A 19,112-nucleotide genomic window follows, 5' to 3' on the forward strand; every position below is an offset into this window, starting at 1 on the left:
ACTGATCAGTTTTATCCCCATGCATTCTGAATGGAGAGCAATCCGTTCAGGAAGTCTTCAGTTCAGTCTTTTTGACTTTTCAGGACGGAGATGATACCGCAGCGTGCTACGGTTTTATCTCCGTCCAAAATTCCGGTACACTTGCATTGACATGCATTAATGCCGGATCCGGCCACGAGTGTTCCGGCAAAAAGGACCCGGCATTGCGGTCTGCGCATGCTCAGACCGCAAAAAATGAGAAACAAATAAATGCTGGATCCGTTTTTCCGGATGACACCGGAGAGACGGATCCAGCATTTCAATGCATTTGTCATACGGATCCTGATTTAATGCCATCAGTTTGCATGCGTTTTGACAGATCCGGCAATGGAACTGCCTGCCGGAATCCTCTGCCGCAAGTGTGAAAGTAGCGTAAACATAGTAAATGTAAGCCAGCATTACTGAAATATAGGTGCAGTTACTCACAGATAGTTTTTATTTCTTAGCTTTTATTTGGGGAAAAAATACAAAAACATTATCCAGCGTTGTAAAATGTAATTGACGGGGGTCTGACTCTTGGAACTCCTGCTGATCAGCTGTTCGAGGGGAACATTACTTGTGCAAGCGCTGCAGTCTCTTCAATGATTACATCGCTTGCACGATATGTAGCATCAGTTACATGTGGTCAGACAGATGGACAGCATCTCTGCGCATACCAGACATCATTCCCATAGTAGTGCAGTTATTTCACTGGGGTGAACCAGCGTTGTTGCTCCCGTTCTGCTCAGTTACAGCAGCAAAACAACAAAAGTAACAGATCCGGCAGAAAAACTAATGGCACCAGACAGACCTCAGCAACTATAATTGGTTCTGCTGGGTTTATGTTAGGGGGTCTGGCATTTTCCCGTGTTTCTGCGACAGAGACCCCTAAAGGTCCTTTTACACATGCCGACATTTCAACCAGTTATTGCAAACAAACCAAACATTCCTGATAATTGCCTGATCTTCTTCAGTTGAAGCTTCATTTACATCTCCTCTGTATGGGGACAAGTGATAGCAATCCCCATAGAGACTCATTGTTTCTGGGCAGCAGATCCATGTTTAGGCCTCTTGCACACGAACACATACAGCGGGTCCGCAATACACGGGCATCGGCCCACGTGCACACAGCATCACGGATGTGGACCCATTCACTTGAATGGGTCTGCAATCATGGAGATGCGGAACGGAAGCACGGATCGGAACCCTACAGAAGCACTACAGAGTGCTTCCGTGGTGCTTCTGGCCCTGCCTCCGCACCGCAAAAATAATAGAACTTGTTCTAATTTTTTTTGCGGTGCGGACGGATCGCGGACCCATTCAAGTTGAATGGGTCTCGATCCGTCCCGGCCGCCGCACGGACATTGCCTGTGCATTGGGGACCGCAAATTGCGTTTTCCAATGCACGGAACGGATGCACACTGTTCGTGTGCAAGAGGCCTTATACAGGACATGTCACCGCCCAGAAATGATGATTTTTCGTGCCAAGTGAAAGACACAATCACTTGATGAATGGCTTTTTCATCAGATGATCGCTGGCACCTTATCGGGAACAAGTTTTCTACAAACACTCATCCCCAATAATTGAGCTAATTATTGGTTTGTGTAAAAGGCCCTTGGGGCTTCCGATTCAGATGTGCTATTTATTTGGGATGTATGGTTACTAGGCCTTACTATTTTTAGAATAGTGTTTTGTTTTTTGCTTAGAAACCTAAGACCTATTACTGGTTTATCCACAGGCACAATATGCGATTATGAAGAAACCAGCAATATTTATTAGCTTTTTAAGCATAAAAACATTTTCAATATAAGGATATAGACTTTTTTATGTTTTAGGGGAAATAAAAAAAAAATATATCTGAAGAAAAAAACCTTGACGTCTCTCCCAAGATTCAAACCTGGGATCTCTACATGTAAAACCAATCATTTAACCACCAAGCTATAACATTACCACATAGAGATATAAGTTTTCCCCATGCTTGTAAGCTAGCACATATGACTGGCGTCTTTATAATCATACATTGTGCCTGTGAATAAAGCAGTCATATGTATTTTAGCTTCCTGAGCAGATCTCAGTGTGGTGAAGCTACAGTACGTAGAGTATATGATATGTAGATGCTAGGACACAGCTCTGCCCTCAGCATGTCTAGCCCTGTCAATCAAGGGGAGGGTGGAGTGTACAGAGCACAGGGGGTGTTACATAGCAGTGCTCAAAAGATTCAGCCCTGCCTCCTGGTGCTTGAGCTTGCTCATTTGCATATGAATTTAAAAGGGTTGATCCTGCTGACAGAGACGCTTTAAGACATTAAACTGCACAGATGCCACAAACATCAATAAAGTCTACAGCCAGAAAGAGCTCCTGAACTTCTCCCCAGAAGTGCCTCCTCACATCCTGCTAATTCTGACAGCAATTAACAAATATAACACAATGTTGCTATTTTAAGCTTGATCTCTGCACTGGGTAATAGCACGTCACCATGGCAACGGGCAGACAAAAAAGAAAACACTTTTTCTGATTGTAACAGCATTTTGCCTTCAATATTGTATCATTGACATGAAAGGTGCAGTGACGAGAGTCTAATTGATACAAACTCGTCGCGACATCAAGTCCGTCTGTACACAACGGGATCTGCATGAGGATCACTGCCGATCGCTTGGCGGCAACCATTTATTTGCATGTACAAGTGCAGCCCGGCAATGCACATCAAAAGCCACAACATATCCCGCCAGTAACGCATGCAGAAAGGCAGCGAAAACCACACTGCAGTGTGCATGGACCCCAATGCTGGTTTCTGGAGAGCTATTCTATGTGCTCGTAGCACAGACTACTCTCTCCTGTTCAACTATCCTAGGAGGCTCTGATTTCGGGTGAATAAACCCGTAGTCAGGCGGGGACACTTGTTCATAATACAGGCACAGAAAATACTTGTCCTTAGTCAGTGACATGTCAGGAGTTGTGACCAGTGAGGGTCCAGGTGCTGAGACCCCCACTGATTGCAGACAGGTAGGTGAGCAAATCTGACAAGTGAAATGTTTTCTGAAACTGGCGACACTGTAAAGGGCTTCTCTGAGCTCTCCTCAGGATAGGCCATCGATAAGAGTGCCGGGGGTCTGTCTCCCAGTATCCCCTCATTTGAATGAGGCTGAGCTGCGCCTCGGCCATATGACTGATGAACACAACATGACATGGCCTAGGAGGAGGTCTAAGCACGCGGCCTCTTCATACAGCTCATCAGCAGGGGCGCTAGGAGTCGGACCTCCGCTGATCTTACATTGATGACATACCCTGAGGATAACCCCTTTAGGGTCCATTCACACGTCCGTTGTTACTTTCCTGATCTGTTCCGTTTTTTGCTGAACAGATCTGGACCAGATCTGGACCCATTCATTTTCAATGGGTCCTGAAAAAAAATCTGACATTGAGCTGTCCGTTTTTTTTCAGGACCCATTGAAAATGAATAGGTCCAGATCTGGTCCAGATCTGTTCAGCAAAAAACGGAACAGATCAGGAAAGAAACAACGGACGTGTGAATGGACCCTTAATGAGAGCCTAGTACCACGTAGCTAGTCATCTGTGATATGGCTTCGATTCACAGCAGATTTCATAGGTTTGCCAAGTCCATAGAATAACCGGTCTGAACAGCACCAAAGAAACTCCCACTGACCTCTAATGGGGTGCATCAGGGCTTCCATTGACTTTAATGGAGCTGAGCTGCAACACCATGGGCAGGTGGGGGCTGTTTTTGGAAAGAGGCAGCCATGTTTTTCTAATCCTGGATAAACCCATTAACCTTCACAGACATCACTTTCACAAAGGGCCTCATTGATTAACCTGTTGCCAATAGCAACCAGAGAGGAACCACGTTTTAAATGCAGCTTAGAAAGTGAACGTCTGAGGCCCATGGCTACATGGATATTCTAAAACGCATCAGCACATTGTGTCCGGCCAAGTTAAAATGTGTGGACGATACCACAAATTACATGTTCCGGAAGAAGGAGGATTGTGAAGCCACGTGTTAATAGCGTCAGAGCGAGCTGCATTTCCAGACTTTTAAGGTCTCGTTCACATTTCCGTGTCCGTTTGACGTGTTGTCATCCGTGAAGATGTCTGAAGGATCAGTGTTTGGTCCGTATGTCACCCGTATTCCACGGACGCTGCTCAGCTAAAGACTTCAAAAGCATCTCCTATCAGTGAAAAAAGGACACCATCCGTGTTGTGTCAGTGATTTTCACGGTCCCACAGACTTCAATGGGCGTGTTTGGTCCACATCACAGACCAAAGTAGTGAGCATCTTCAGTATTTTTTTACTGACCGTGGGTCAGTGAAAAAATTATGATGTGTGAACAGACACATTCAAATCAATGGGTAAGTGCGCTGACAGACAGAAAAATGGAGATGTGAACGAGGCCTGATACTTGTCCTTTCCGGAGCGCTCTGATTTATCCTGTTGTACTATCGGAGACGCAGGTCTCTTACAGGCGATGTAGGTGAAGCGATTAGCCATTAACACCGGCAATAGTATGATCTGATCGACCGCAGCGGAGAAACAATACAAACCTGAAAGTATCTGAAAAATGGATCTTTTGGAGGAGAGCAGCGCGGGTCTGATTTTTACGTGGTTGACCAAGATTGTCTAGCTGCAACAGTGGGGCAGATTTACTAATCCTACAGGCAACGTGACCATAGACCTGTTTCATGGTGTCCGTGATGACATCCGTGCCAAGATGGTCAGTGGTTCATCCATGAAAAAAACGTGTATGCTCCACGTGTCCGTTTTTTGCCCTCCATGAGACATCCGTATTTCAGGTGCACTGCTAGGCTGAAAATTCGTTTCCAGAGAATCTCCTATAGAACAACGGTCCTTGAAAATCAGTGGACGGATGCCATCTATGTAGTGCCAGCAGTATAACATGCCAACCAGATGTTGGTCGACTTTGTTTGAGACACAACTTTAGTAAAAATGGCGCTAAATGTTGCATACTAGACCACGCCGCCATGTTAGGCGAGAAGTAGATGATTCCTGGGAACCTAGATGTACCAAAATACTGACACCAGACATTCATGACATCAGCCAAGAGGCATCCCTCTGCCACATGCCTCAGTGACACGTGACAAGATACATGACCAGTGCCATGTGCTGCCAGCCTGCACAGCGCTTAGTCACACTGTGGCTCTGCTGCATCTGTGTAGTGTCACACTACATACACAGTTCAGATCATGACTAGCGGAATACCGATCATTTTATACCACGTGACCATATGGCGGTATAAATACAGTAATAACTGCATTAATCACAATCAGATCCAAAACACAAGGACAAATAAACAGGGGGCGTGACAAGAGCTGTCAGCTGCACCCAGGGGGGATATTTAAAGGGTATCAGTCACCAAAAAGCTCCTCCAATTGGGGGTCAAAGGAACTAGATCCACTTCCAGCCCTAGCAGATGGAGCCATGTCACCCCCTCTTTCCAGCAGAGGAGGGCTCATTTTGTGGGTGCTACCTTCAGCTTGTATCATGGAGTAGAAAGTTTGAGGATGCTCCACAGGCTACAAAAGTGATCAGAGAGCAAAGATGGCTATCCTCCCTGTGAGGAACACAGCCTGAAATGGAGGACAGTACAGGAGGTAGAGTCCGGCCATGGCTGCAGCACCTCAGTACGGGGAGGAGGACATGGCTGTCACCGGGACAGGTCGCACATATTACCACACAATGTCCTCCTGTCACTCCTCCGCGTCTCCCATCCATAACACACGGTTCAGGCGTCCAATACAAAGTCCATGGGAACTTTCTGGGTGGCTGACAGCCCCCGCTTACCTCAGCCGGGGAGCAGGGTTTCCTCCGTGTCGCGTTACCACAGCGCTGTGTCTAGACACTGGGACCGGGCTATGTGCTGCATTCCTCCCGGCAGCCGGCTCCCGTCCCCGCCTATAAGAACCCACACCGTGCGGCCGCTGCTCCGTCTATTACACCCGGAGAATCCTGTGAGCTGCCGAGAGCTTGAGTACAACTGCGCCCGTTTCCTCAGTGACCTGCAGCAGCCCGCGGACCTCCCCTCCCTCTCCACCAGCCCTCCCCTCCTGCACGTGGGACGGAGCAGGGCGGGAAACAGCGGCGGAGCCCCGCACACATCCCCTCCCCGCAGTGTGTGAGGCAGGAGATGGCGGTGCAGCAGGGGCCGGGATCTGTGGAGTCCTACAAGCCTTCAAAGGGAGCTCACCAGTGGAAAAGCGCAATTCACCACAACATAAAGACATTTTTGCTTCAACTTTTTAGTATATGGTGTGGTCTAAATTTGTGTCACAGTTAGGCCTCCTGTGACTGCCATTGTGAATCCTGACCTATTCAATGCTCAATTGTTTTTCACACATATTTGCGTTCAGGGGGGGAAAAAACGCAGCATGTTCTAAATCGTGCGTTTTTCATGCACCATAGAAGTAGAAGGGCGCTTGTGTGAAAAACGGGAGGCACCTGGATGTAATGTGTTTTTCACTGATAAGAGGTGTATATTGTTATTCTTCATCTGAAACAGAGAATGCAATCCCAGACAAAACTGACCAAACGTCTGTGCAAAACCATCAGACAAAATCCGTATCGCTCCTGTGAAAGTGGACTTCTAATGTCTGGAGCATTTTCTATGCAAGAAGTGTACATGGAGGAATCAGCTTTCTAAAGACTAAAAAAAGTGTTATTTCAACGGAACCGGTCCAAATTCCCACACATTTCAGTGACAATTTTCTGCCCTACTTTATGTTTTTGTCCTAAAGGTAGACACTAAGTCTATCACAGTAAGGGCCCGTTCACACAAATATAAGGCTCTGTGCTGCAGACCACAATACATGGGCACTGGCCGCGTGCGCGCTGTGCTGCGGATGTGGACCCACTGACTTGAATAGGTCCGCGATCTGCAAGATATGGTAAAAGATAGGATGCAATGCCTACACTCTGCAAAAGATCCCATTACTGGCATGGGGCTTTTATGTTCGTGAGAATGAGCCCTAAGGCTTTATTCACACATCAGTGATTGAGCGCCTACACAGGGATCACTTATAAGGAAAGATTGGCTCCTGTTCTGTGTGTAGAGTCACAACTGGTTTGGGCTCAGAAATCACTGACTGTGTGAATGAGGCATAAGAGCACCTTCCCAGCATGTCGTAGTGCGACACCATAGACAATCATTACAAAAGATGTCGTCTGACAAATGTCGCAATGTGGAATTGTACCCTTTATGTCACACAGCACAGGAGTCCTAGCCTAAAATCCTAACTTTGGAGAATGGCATGCAAGCAATCTTTTTGATGTCATTTGTGGCAAAGTCTGGCCCGTTTTGCATAGTAAATCTCTCCCACCGTCTATGCATGTTCAAATGTTTTTCTTCAGATTAAGGGCTCATGCACACAACTGTAGTTTCTGTCCGCATCTATTACAGATCAGACGCAGAACCATTCATTTCAATGGCACAGCAAACGTCCATTCCGCAGCCTCGCAAAAAAATCACTAAATACAGCATGTCCTATTCTTGTCCATTGTACGACATGTACGCATTTCACCAGTATGTATGTAATGCTTTCTTTATTTCACTATAGACTTTAAAGGAAAACATCTGGCTGCAGCCTTTTTGGCCTACAATATTAGATTGCTGTTGGTCCGACTCTTTGCACCCTTGCCAATCAGCTGTGTGAAGGAGCTCCACATCCCCTTCACTGTTTGCCATGCACAGCTCTGTACTTTTTGTAGCGGCCATGCCTGGTATTACTGTTCACTATAGCTTTTCCCCAGAGTACATAGCTGTTCTGTACTATCCTAAGAATGGCCCATGAACTTTAGGCAACTGGAAAACCCCTTATTGGGGGTCTTTTACTGAAGGCTGAGAGATTCACACTCCACTCTTAGTAAAAAAAAGGCCACTGATGAAAAATGTGACCAATTTATTAAGAGCTGCGGGCATCTTAATATATACTGCCTGTCCAAAAAAAAAGTTACCACCTGGATTTAACTAAGCAAATAGTTATGAGCCTCCTATTGGATAATTACTGCATGGGCCATTTTATTTCAGCTGGCAACAAGTTATTTAACCCCAACTGGTGCAATGAGTTGCTTCTCATTTCTTAAACAACCATGTCGAAAGACACATCTTGTGGTCGTGGAAAAGATGTTAGTCTGTTTGAGAAGGGTCAAATCATTGGCATGCATCAAGCAGAGAAAACATCTAAGGAGATTGCAGAAACTACTAAAATTGGGTTAAAAACTGTCCAAAGCATTATTAAAAACTGGAAGGATAGTGGGGACCCATCGTATTCAAGGAAGAAATGTGTCGGGAAACAAATCCTGAATGATCGGCGATCACTTAAACGTTTGGTGAAATCAAATCGAAGAAAAACAACAGTAGAACTCAGGGCTATGTTTAATAGTGAAAGTAAGAGCATTTCTACATGCACAATGCGAAGGGAACTCAAGGGATGGGGACTAAACAGCTGTGTAGCCATAAGAAAACCACTAATCAATTAGGCAAACTAGAAAAAAAGATTTCATTTTGCTGGGGAGCATAAAGATTTGACTGTGGTCTGATGAGTCCAGATTTACCCTGTTCCATATTGATGGGCACATCAGGGTAAGAAGAGAGGCAGATGAAGTGATGGACCCATCATGCCTAGTGCCTACTGTATAAGCCTGTGGGGGCAGTGCTATGATCTGGGGTTGCTGCAGTTGGTCAGGTCTTGTGCTCCAAGAATGAGGTCAGCTGACTACCTGAACATACTGAATGACCAGGTTATTCCATCAATGGATTTTTTCTTCCCTGATGGCACGGGCATATTCTAAGATGACAATGCCAGGATTCATCTGGCTCACATTGTGAAAGAGTGGTTCAGGGAACATGAGACATCATTTTCACACATGGATTGACCACCACAGAGTCCAGACCTTAACCACATTGAGAATCTATGGGATGTGCTGGAGAAGACTTTGCACAGCAGTCAGACTCTACCATCATCAATGCAAGATCTTGGTGAAAAATGAATGCAACACTGGATGGAATAAATCTTGTGACATTGCAGAAGCTTATCGAAACAATGCCACAGCGAATGCGTGCTGTAATCAAAGCTAAAGGCTTTATTTTGGTGGCGACTTTTGTTTTGGACAGGCAGTGTATTTTTCGCATCACCAGACCACACAGGAGCTGGCGTAGGTTTCAGTGGTGATTTTTGCCTTTTTTCTCAGGTTTTGTCAGGCTGTGATGGCCCCTCCCTCTTCTGATTTGACTCTACCCACTTTTTAAAATCCAGCAAGAGTGTCGCAAAGCATAAAAGTCACAACATTTTTGCACAGGAGGCCATTTGCGTCAGATTGCCTGACTTTTTTATGCTATAAAGAACCCCCTAAATGTCTATGCAAATAGAGAAAGAAGTGTTCCTTTAAGAACTTTCAGCTGGACAGCAGGGCACACACTGGTATTGTGGAGGAAGGGAAGCTGTTAGGGTATATCCACACAGGAGTTAAAGTAGAGCGGAAAAATCCACTTCAGATTTTATAGCAAAATCTGTGGAATAAATGGCAGAATTACATGCCTTTCTTGCCACAGGAATGCCTATGGTTTCATCCTCTCCATTGCAAAGGGTGGAATCCACGGCATGAATGGACATACTGCAGAGTCCGAATGTGATTTGTATGCAGCGTGTGGATACCATTTCTTAAAGGGTTTCTACCACCAGAGTTTGACATTTTTCGCTGACTGACACTAGTGATCTGCTAGTGTCTGCACTACCTAACAGTGCTCCTGTATCACCTTTGTCTGCTGCCGTTAAGCTTAAAAACATACTTGTATTGCTATGTAAATGAGCCTCTAGGTGCTATGGGGGCGTCTTTTCAGCACCTAGAGGCTACGTCTACTCACTCTTTCTGCCGCCCACCGCGTCCCTCCAGCCCGCCCCGCTCCTTTTGATTAACAGCCAACCTCGCTCCAGCTCGAATTCCCGCGCCTGCGCCATGTGCTTCTGTATTCGGCGCAGGAGTGGTCCGACAGTAACTGCGCCTGCGCCGAATACAGAAGCGCAGGCGCGGGAATTCGAGCTGGAGCGAGGTTAGCTGTCAATCAAGAGAAGTGGGGCGGGCTGGAGGGACGACAAAGGTGATACAGGAGCACTGTTAGGTAGTGCAGACACTAGCAGATCACTAGTGTCAGTCAGCGAAAAATGGCAAACTCTGGTGGTAGAAACCCTTTAAAAACTCATCCAGCGTTCTGGTATCTGCCGTGCAAAAATCTGCAGCATATCCACCATGTGTGAAACCGTCCTGCACACGACCGTATCTGTTTTACAGTCAGCAAATTGTGAATCCGCAAAACACAGATGCGGTCCATGTCCATAGGACATGTTCTATAATTTACGGGACAGCACACGGATGACAGCCATTTGCTGATGTATTTATTGATAAGAGCGATATTACCTGCAAATAATGATGTCAATGTCATTATAATAAGTGAGAGGAGACGAGTAATTCCACCTGTAGCAGATGCTTTCCAGGCTTTATTATGATCCTTAGAAATATGAATGCTCTGCCTAAGGTAGTCTGTTACAAGATGAAAATGATGGCGGTACAAAATGTTCAGCTCTGTAAACAGCTCAGTAGTGTTTAATCTCCGCTGATTAAAAGCAGCACATAAAGCGTTCTGACTTTTATGATCTGACAGCTCCCTATATTTCAGCTGTGAAGCACTCAGGGGAAGAAGCTTTAATAACGTAGAAATCCTATGGAGAAGCTTTTTACTCAAGAGCTTTCACTATTCTACAACAGTTTCCAGCTCTCTTATGGCTCCCTGCCTGTGTGCCGGGGTCCTGGATGTGCGGTGCCAGCATCCTCAGTCACAGGACAGAACTAAAACCTTCTAAGGGCTCAGGTACACGACCGTTGCCGTTTTTGCAGTCCTCAATTTGTGGATCCACAACAGACGGATACTGGCATGTGTGTTCGGCATTTTGCGGAACGGAACGTCCTGCCCTCTAAAGAACTGTCCTATTCTTGTCCGTAAAACGGACATGTTCTATTTTTCTGTGGGGATGCGGACAACACACTGTGTGCTGTCCGCATCTTCTGTGGTCCTATTCAAGTGTATGGGTCTGCATCTGATTCGCATTTTTTGCACACATTCGCGTGTAGGAGCCCTAAGGGTAGGTTTACATGGGTGCAATTTCTTACCAGCAGATGTGTTGCAGAGTTTCTGTGGACTTCACCTTATCCATTGCAAAGGGCAAAATCTGCAGTAAAAATCTGACATGAATTGACATGAATCTGCACCACAGGTCAATTTCCATGCAGATTTCACGTGTATGTTTTCCCCTGCATTTTTGTGTCCATTTGACATCTGCAGAAAATCCATCCATGTTTTATCCATGAAGATGCCCGTTAAGAATGTGTGCTTGGTCAGTGTGCCCATTTTTTGCCCTCCATGTGTATTCCACAGACACTGCTCAGCTAAAAAAATAATTCCAGAGCATTTCCTAGCAATGGTCTCTGAAAAACCACTGAATCACTTGGGACTGAGCTGCGCCAAGGCCACGTGACCAATGTACAGTGACGTCACTGGTATAGAAAGAGGCCTAAGCACGTACTAAATAAAGAAGCGATTCTAGTCACAATACTGTACACAGCTAATCACTTCCATCTAATGCTATGTATGTTAGGAAGACCTGCATGTGTTGGATGACACCTGGGGATGGCTCCTCCCACAAGGGGCGTCACCCAGGTGCATCTTTTGGCGTTTTTTTTTGAAAGAATTTACCTATAAATATTATCTGGCAACAATACCTGTTATATGTTTGTGAAACCTGATGAAGGGGAGTCTTTGATCCCCGAAACGCGTTGTTTCTGATTAAAAGAAGATTAAATCTATAAGACCGCTTCCACTAGTGATTTCGCGCCGACGCAGAACCTCTTTTCTTCACTAAGCACTCACGGGGCACTGCTTATCGGCAGGGGTCCCAGGAGTCGGATAGGATAGGCCATCAATATCAAAATCCTGGGATAACCCCTTTAATGATTTTAGTGCATTGGTTAGCAATTTGTTGGTGGATAAAACAATAAAAAAGAGACCTGTACTCTGCCTTTGTTGGTGCCAGAGGAGGACCTATTAGGGTATGGCCACATGGATTGGCACTAATGCAGCTGAGATGCAGCCAAAAACTGCGGCTGCTGCAGTTTTCTGATGAATTGTTCAATAGTCGCATGATTTTACTGGGAAATTATCCAGGTTATCATGCAGCATTTCACTGAGCTACCGGTATACCTTTGAGGGCTTCTTAACATCTGCATCACAGCCTCCGTTCAGGCCCTCCATTGCAAATTCCATCAAAAAGACTAGACAATAAAGTCTGGTTAAAAAAAAAAGCATCCCGAACAGAAGCTGAATAGACCACATTGTAGTCAATGGAGTCTGTTCAGCACCATTCGTTTCGGTTATGTGCCAAACTGGGTGCCGTTATTTTCATATTTCGGAACCTATTAAGGGTACTTTAACACTAGCGGCACAGGACTCCATCCTGCCGCTAGTGAACGCGTGCCCCCGGACTACTGCTCCGGCCCCATTGACTATAATAGGGGCGGGGCAGAATTCCGGCGGCGGCACAGTAGCGCATGCAGAGAGGCCGCCGGAATAAAAGTACAACATGTTCACCCGCCGGAACAGCCAGCCGGAGTCCCGTGCCGCTAGTGTGAAAGTAGTCTTAAGGAGCAGAGCAATGGAAAATGATAACGCTGCTCTGAACCCAGCATGAGGGAGGTCCAGAGACACCGTGAAGTCTGGTGTTTGGAAAGTAGATATACAGCCACCACTGTTCTTACTGGCTACTTGCCTGGACTCTTTCAGGAGGAACTTTGCATACATAAAATTTTAAGCGAAATCACATATTTCGATTTGAATTGTATGAAGGCTGGACAAAACTTTCTCACAGTGGTCCGACAACAGGAAGTGCCATGGGACCCATTACCCTCTAATAAACACCACTTGCAAAAAAAATAAAAAATCCAGAAATAACTATATAAATATATATATATATATATATATATATATATATATATTAGATTAAAAAGGTAGCGAATTCCTTACACGGATGGAGATCCCCCACCAATACAAAGGTCCTTACTGGTATATAGTCATTAACTAAACATAATGTGCCAAAAGATATCAATAAAAGAAAAGTAGATAAAAGATGGACAGAATGCTCTAAATTACTATTTCGTCACATAATAATGCTAAAACAGCACAAATAATTATAATCTGTACACGCTAACAACTTAAAAGGGTTTAAAGGTAAAAATCGTTTTTTAACAAGTTCCTTCAGCAATTCTGAGCACACTTACTCCATGCTGCTTCGGTGGTCCGTGCTGCTTCCACTCTTTCCATCTTCCCGGTCCCTGTGGCCACAAGCAGCATGTTACCGCTGAAGCCAGTCATTGGCTGGAGTGGCGCATGTGACCATGCCCCTGGCCAGCCGGATGAAAACAGCAGAGGTACCTAAAGATGGAGAGAGTAGAGGCAGCACGGACCACTGGAGAGGCGTGGAACAGGCAAGTGTGAATCTTATGTTTAATAGAAACATAGAATGTGTCGGCAGATAAGAACCATTTGGCCCATCTAGTCTGCCCAATATACTGAGTACTATGGATAGCCCCCGGCCCTATCTTATATGAAGGATGGCCTTATGCCTATCCCATGCATGCTTAAACTCCTTCACTGTATTTGCAGCTACCACTTCTGCAGGAAGGCTATTCCACGCATCCACTACTCTCTCAGTAAAGTAATACTTCCTGATATTACTTTTAAACCTTTGTTCCTCTATTTTAAAACTATGTCCTCTTGTAGCAGTTTTTCAACTTTTAAATATTCTCTTGTAGCAGTTTCAGGGGCCATGCTGCAGGAACTTGTTAAAATATCTTTTTTTTTTTTACCAGAAAATCTCTTTAAGGTATATCCCGACAAATACAAAAATGGAAAATACCGACCAGGGAGGGAGTCATGACCCACCGCACGTTTCGCCGTTGCTTCTTCTGGGGGTACAAACAAAGATATAGAGGATCAGTATTTAAAGGGAGCCTGCCAAGTGCTTTTGGAGCCCTATTGGAGAGTAGGATATGATAGGGGGGAGAGAAGCTGAACTCTGTGATATATAGGGTTATATGATGTGGCAGGATTTTGGAGTAAATCCTGACAGGACTCCTAGGAGAGAGAATGGGAGTCCTGATTATGCGCAGTGATTGACAGTCTACTGTATTTATCAGGACTCACACTGTCTCTCCTAGGAGTGCTGTCAGGATTTACTGATACAACTACATATCACAAAGCTCCGCTTCTCTCTATCATATCCTGCTGTCAGATAGGGTAGCAGAAGTCACCTGACAGGTTTGCTTTAAGGAGACCAGAGCCAACAGAATGTAGCCTGCAATGGTTCTTTTATCATTATACTGATAGCATGGAAATCCTCTGATTACTCTGCCCTGGCATGTTCGGGGGAAGCGATCAGAAGAAACACCCACTAATATACACACATACAGTATATCTAAAAATCAGCCCACTAACCAATCATCTATCCACCCAGCCTGCCTTGTGATAGACATTCAGAGCTTCCAATCCTTGGTGCCACATTGCTCCGGTCTATTATTCGAGGTGTAGAAAGTGGTGAGGTCAATATATGGGAAGTGCCTTTTTGAGGCTAGGTTCACACTAGCGTTAAAGAGATCCGGCAGGCTTTTCCAGCAGAGAGTTTTCACTCCTCTTTTACGCCTGTTTCCAGGCATAAACATTAGGGTGGGTTCGCACTAACGTTATGGCATTCCTTTATAGGTTCAGTTTATGATGGAATTCCCGTTATAAACGGAACCTACAACGCAATGCCATAACGTTAGTGCAAACCCACCCTTAGTAAATTGTCAGGACTGAGCTTCCGGTGAGGATGGCATAAAGATTTGGTGACATAATACCCAACCTGACACAAGTAGTCACGTGTGAAACCTCCTTGCAGTTGGGCAATGTCCTGTGTAGTCCTTTGCTGCAGATCTAACATGACTGCAGCAATTGAATGCATTTTCAGTTAAAGCAATATTGCAGCCTCCGCGTAATATAACAAAAGCACTGATTATAGTAACAAATGTGTACAAATATCTATAGTATCATCGTAAAGGATGACACTATAGAAATACACCCCATTATATTTTATCTAACCCTAAAACATCCTCAGTAACTCCATAAATTGATTTAATTCAATAGAAGATGAGTAGAGGGACAGTCCTGGAGCATGCTGTATAATTAGGACTTCAGATTTGGGCATTGAGCCTTCAGTTGCTATGTAATATGGAAGCGATTCAAAGTATGACAGTATTCACTAGCCAAACATTGTGCAGCAAAACAAACATAATAGTGCTTTATGTGTGGTGTAAAAATGCCCCATAAAATCTGCAACAGTGATTCTACCGCAAACACCCGAGCTGGAGTTACTATTGCAGATTTAGTGGCGTATTTGCTTTGGATCTTTGTTGCGGATTTCACATAGCATTATAGTCTATTCCACATCCATAAAACTCAAAAACATACAGAGAACGTATGGTTATGCTGGAAAAGTCAGTGCCGAAATTACTGTATTTTGCAGATTACCACCAGAGGAATACATGGTGTAAGTTTCCGAAGAAGAGTTTTCCCACTACGGAAATGATGCCATGCATGAAGGCACCCTAAGGTTTCTTTAATGGGGAAAATTGGCTTCTACATCACAGTTTTTATTTTTGCCTTCCTCTGGATCAACTTGCAGGATAACAGGCCCAACTGGATGGACTTATATACTATGTTACTATGTTATTCTGTAGGAAAGAGAAACTCCACAATTATTGGTTAACACAAGCCTGGGAATTTCATACACAAATATTATTCTAAACCTTACATTATGAGTTTGGTTAGGCTGGGTTCACATCTGCGCTGTTCGGGCGGAGGAACAGACTTTCTGTCTGAAAACCAGCATGTAGGCCAGATACAGTGACCGGATTATAGTGCTGGCCTTAGTAATATCCAGGTTATTCACTCATAACTCACACTGGCCAGGCTGTGCCACTGAGGGATGCCATTCGGCTGTCTTACTCCCATTACTGTACTTGTGAGCAGCAATTAGAGTAAGGACAAACAGTCCAGTTGCAGTAGTGCAGGCCATACCCATCTGAGGGCCAGCGGTCAAACAAATAATCAGTGGGGGTGGCCTGTCATGTGCGGATGGTCGCACCAAGATCTAATTAATTGTCCCTACCATTACCACAGGATAGGGGATAACTATTAGATCGATGGGTGTCCTACCTCTGGGACCCCCACCAATCACGACAACAGAGTGGCAGGTCAGACATGCACACTGCCGCTCCATTCATCTCTATGGAAGTTGTGGAAATAGCAGAGCGCTGTATTCAGCTGTCTCCCAAATTCCTATAGAGATGAATGGAGAGGCAGTGTGCATTCTTGAACTGCTTGTTCATTTTGAAGGGGCTCCAAGGAGTATGAAGTACATGCTCTTGTGATTGGTGAGTGTCCCAGCGGTAAGATCTTACCAATCTAATAGTTATTCCCTTAGGCTTCGTTCACATCACCGTTCAGCCTTTCCATTCTCCTGCTCCGTTTAGGAGCCAAACGGAGCCTAAGGACCCCATAGACTATAATGGGGTCCGTTATCTTTCCGCTCAGAAGATAATTTGGGAGCGGAGACAAAATTTGTGCATGCAGGACTTTTGTCTCCGCTTCAAAATCATCTTCTGAGCGGAAACATAACGGACCCCATTATAGTCTATGGGGTCCGTAGGCTCCGTTCGGCTCAGTTATGTGCCTTCTCTGTCCTTTCCGTTCTCCTGCTCCTATAACGGAGCAGGAGAACGGAAAGGCTGAACGGTGATGGGAACGAAGCCTAAACCAGCAGCCAGATTTACGTCCAGAAAATCTGCAGCATACCTTCACGGGTACCATACTTAGTTCTAGCAGAACAATCCGATAAGATAAGGACAATCTGTAGGAGCAGAAATCATTCATATAACTCATAATAGAAGTCATAATCACAAGTCCTATGGTAACAAGAGTCAGAGTGAATGAAACCAAAGCCTGTGCTGGAATAACAAGAATATTATGTAATGTACACTTGTGATGACAAGTCTTCATGACTACAGATTTGGCTCCTGTGCTACACCTATGCTGAGTGACACTTGACAGGAAATGACTACAGGGGCTCAGTGTCCGTCTTAAATAAAAAAATAGAGACTACTCATATAATGGAATATAATTATGTAATACTAACTATAATAAAGCAATCATCAGCCTTAAACCATAAAATTGCACTACTAATCGATCCTAGTCAACTACAAAGCTTTCATTATATACTATAATTTCTCATGATAGTCAGTGCAGTCATAACACCCACAGTGACTGTGCTGAGAACTTCTTCAGAAACACCTACCACCTTCCTGAAAAACCCCTAGGTATTCTATAAAACTGACAACGCTGACTCTTATGTTATTCATTTCAGGATAGCAAAAATCACCCTGCTGAAGTCACGGTAAAGTGACATTCGTCTAGCCGGCAGTCCAAAAATACTCAACCTCCAATTGTAGGGAAACCAGCCCAATATAATTCAGGCACCAGTGATCACAATTAGTGAACAGCCTAATTAGATTCGTTTGACCCTCTTCTCTAATGAAACAGGCGTTCTTGTTTCTTTTGGATTTCTAAGACATAAGCAATAGTATATTGTACAATGCAGAAACATACAAAGCAAGTGTCAATGCTAGATGAGCACACAAACTGCAGAAGGTGCTACATCTCTATATTGAAGCAACAACTGGTGAAAATTAAAGGTAAGTAAGCAAAATATATTACATGTGTGGCTGGGCCACGGCTACCAAACCGCAGTTACCAACAATAATAGCTGGCTGCAGCAGTACCTGCCACTTGAAGCTACGGCAAGTACAGGTGCAGCCAGGCTATTAGCGGTGGAGGTGTAACAGCACCCTAACAACCTTCCTATGTCTCTTTTTAATGCCTGGTAATAATGGGGGTCATTTACAAAGACTGGCTTCTTACAGATTTATTTCCCCGCTGCACTGCTGGAGGATTCGCCTAATTTATGAGGCAGACGCCTTGTCATAAATTAGGCACTCGTCCGGCAGTCTGTCTTGTTGGATAGTTACAATTTGTCTATCCAACTTTTTTTTTTGAGTGTTGGACACTAAGTAAACAAACAGCAACAGGTAAACAGACTAGGCCCCAAAGTTAGGGAGGGGGGGAATGGTAACCTCATAACAACCCCTGAGCCACTCCCTGACTGCTGACACTATGCGCAAGTCCTGATGGTGAACAAACTCATACGCTGGAACCTAAGCCCTGCTGACACTGTTGCATACCCTAACTTAGGGAGCGGGGAATGAGACAGCCGGTACCTTCCACTGTGAAGGGACCAGCATCTCCCTAAAACCTAGAAGCAACACATTCACAAAGGAGAAAACAGGAGGACTTAACTTGAGACGAGCGGGAAGTAGAGGATCCACAAACAACCAGTATAGAACTCCAGAAGGAAAATATCAACCGCAAAGTCAGCAGTAAGAGGCGAACTTAAATAGAGCCTCTTAAACAGCTAACGAGCAGAACCTGTGGAGAGGTGGAATCCATCCCACAACAACAAACAGAAAGGAAACACAGAAAGACCTGTCAGATAGACTCACGTGCTGTAAGTCTATCTGATCTTCTCAGATCTCTCACAGGGCAGGCAGTGACACATATAGCATACACCAACATATACCTCTAAACAGCTTTGGTCAAATCAAACTGTATTAATCAGAGTAGCTAAATTTTTTTATAATTCAGTCCTTGTGAAGCTCTATTACCAGCAACATTCAAGCATGTCAAAAGAAGAACGTGGATGGGAAATAGTATATAATGGGACCAAGTACTACTGAACACATCCAAGTTTTATAGTCGAAGACTAAGAGAAATATGTATTTTAGGCTTTCACCATACACTTCTTTGTAGAATGGTGGAACGGAAGGAATTAAACATTGCCAATTTTTATCAACACATTTCCATCAGTATTT

General features: G+C 44.6%; 1 protein-coding gene across 7 annotated transcripts in view; it reads right to left on the reverse strand.

The window, feature by feature from the left end:
- Positions 1-19,112, reverse strand: part of TJP1 (tight junction protein 1) — a 247,209-nt gene that overhangs the window by 99,846 nt on the left and 128,251 nt on the right. For 4 of the 7 annotated variants that reach the window (XM_040413853.1, XM_040413851.1, XM_040413850.1 and 1 more), the window contains exon 2: positions 14,013-14,057. The exons of 2 other annotated variants lie outside the window; for them this stretch is intronic. In XM_040413853.1, the coding sequence (XP_040269787.1) occupies positions 14,013-14,057 (45 nt within the window). Of the gene's footprint in view, positions 1-5,834; positions 6,051-14,012; positions 14,058-19,112 lie in introns of those variants that run through there. One more of the 7 variants, XM_040413856.1, reaches the window with a different exon arrangement.

The sequence above is a fragment of the Bufo bufo genome, chromosome 1 (genome assembly GCF_905171765.1).
Source record: "Bufo bufo chromosome 1, aBufBuf1.1, whole genome shotgun sequence".
NCBI classification, from domain to species: Eukaryota; Metazoa; Chordata; class Amphibia; order Anura; family Bufonidae; genus Bufo; species Bufo bufo.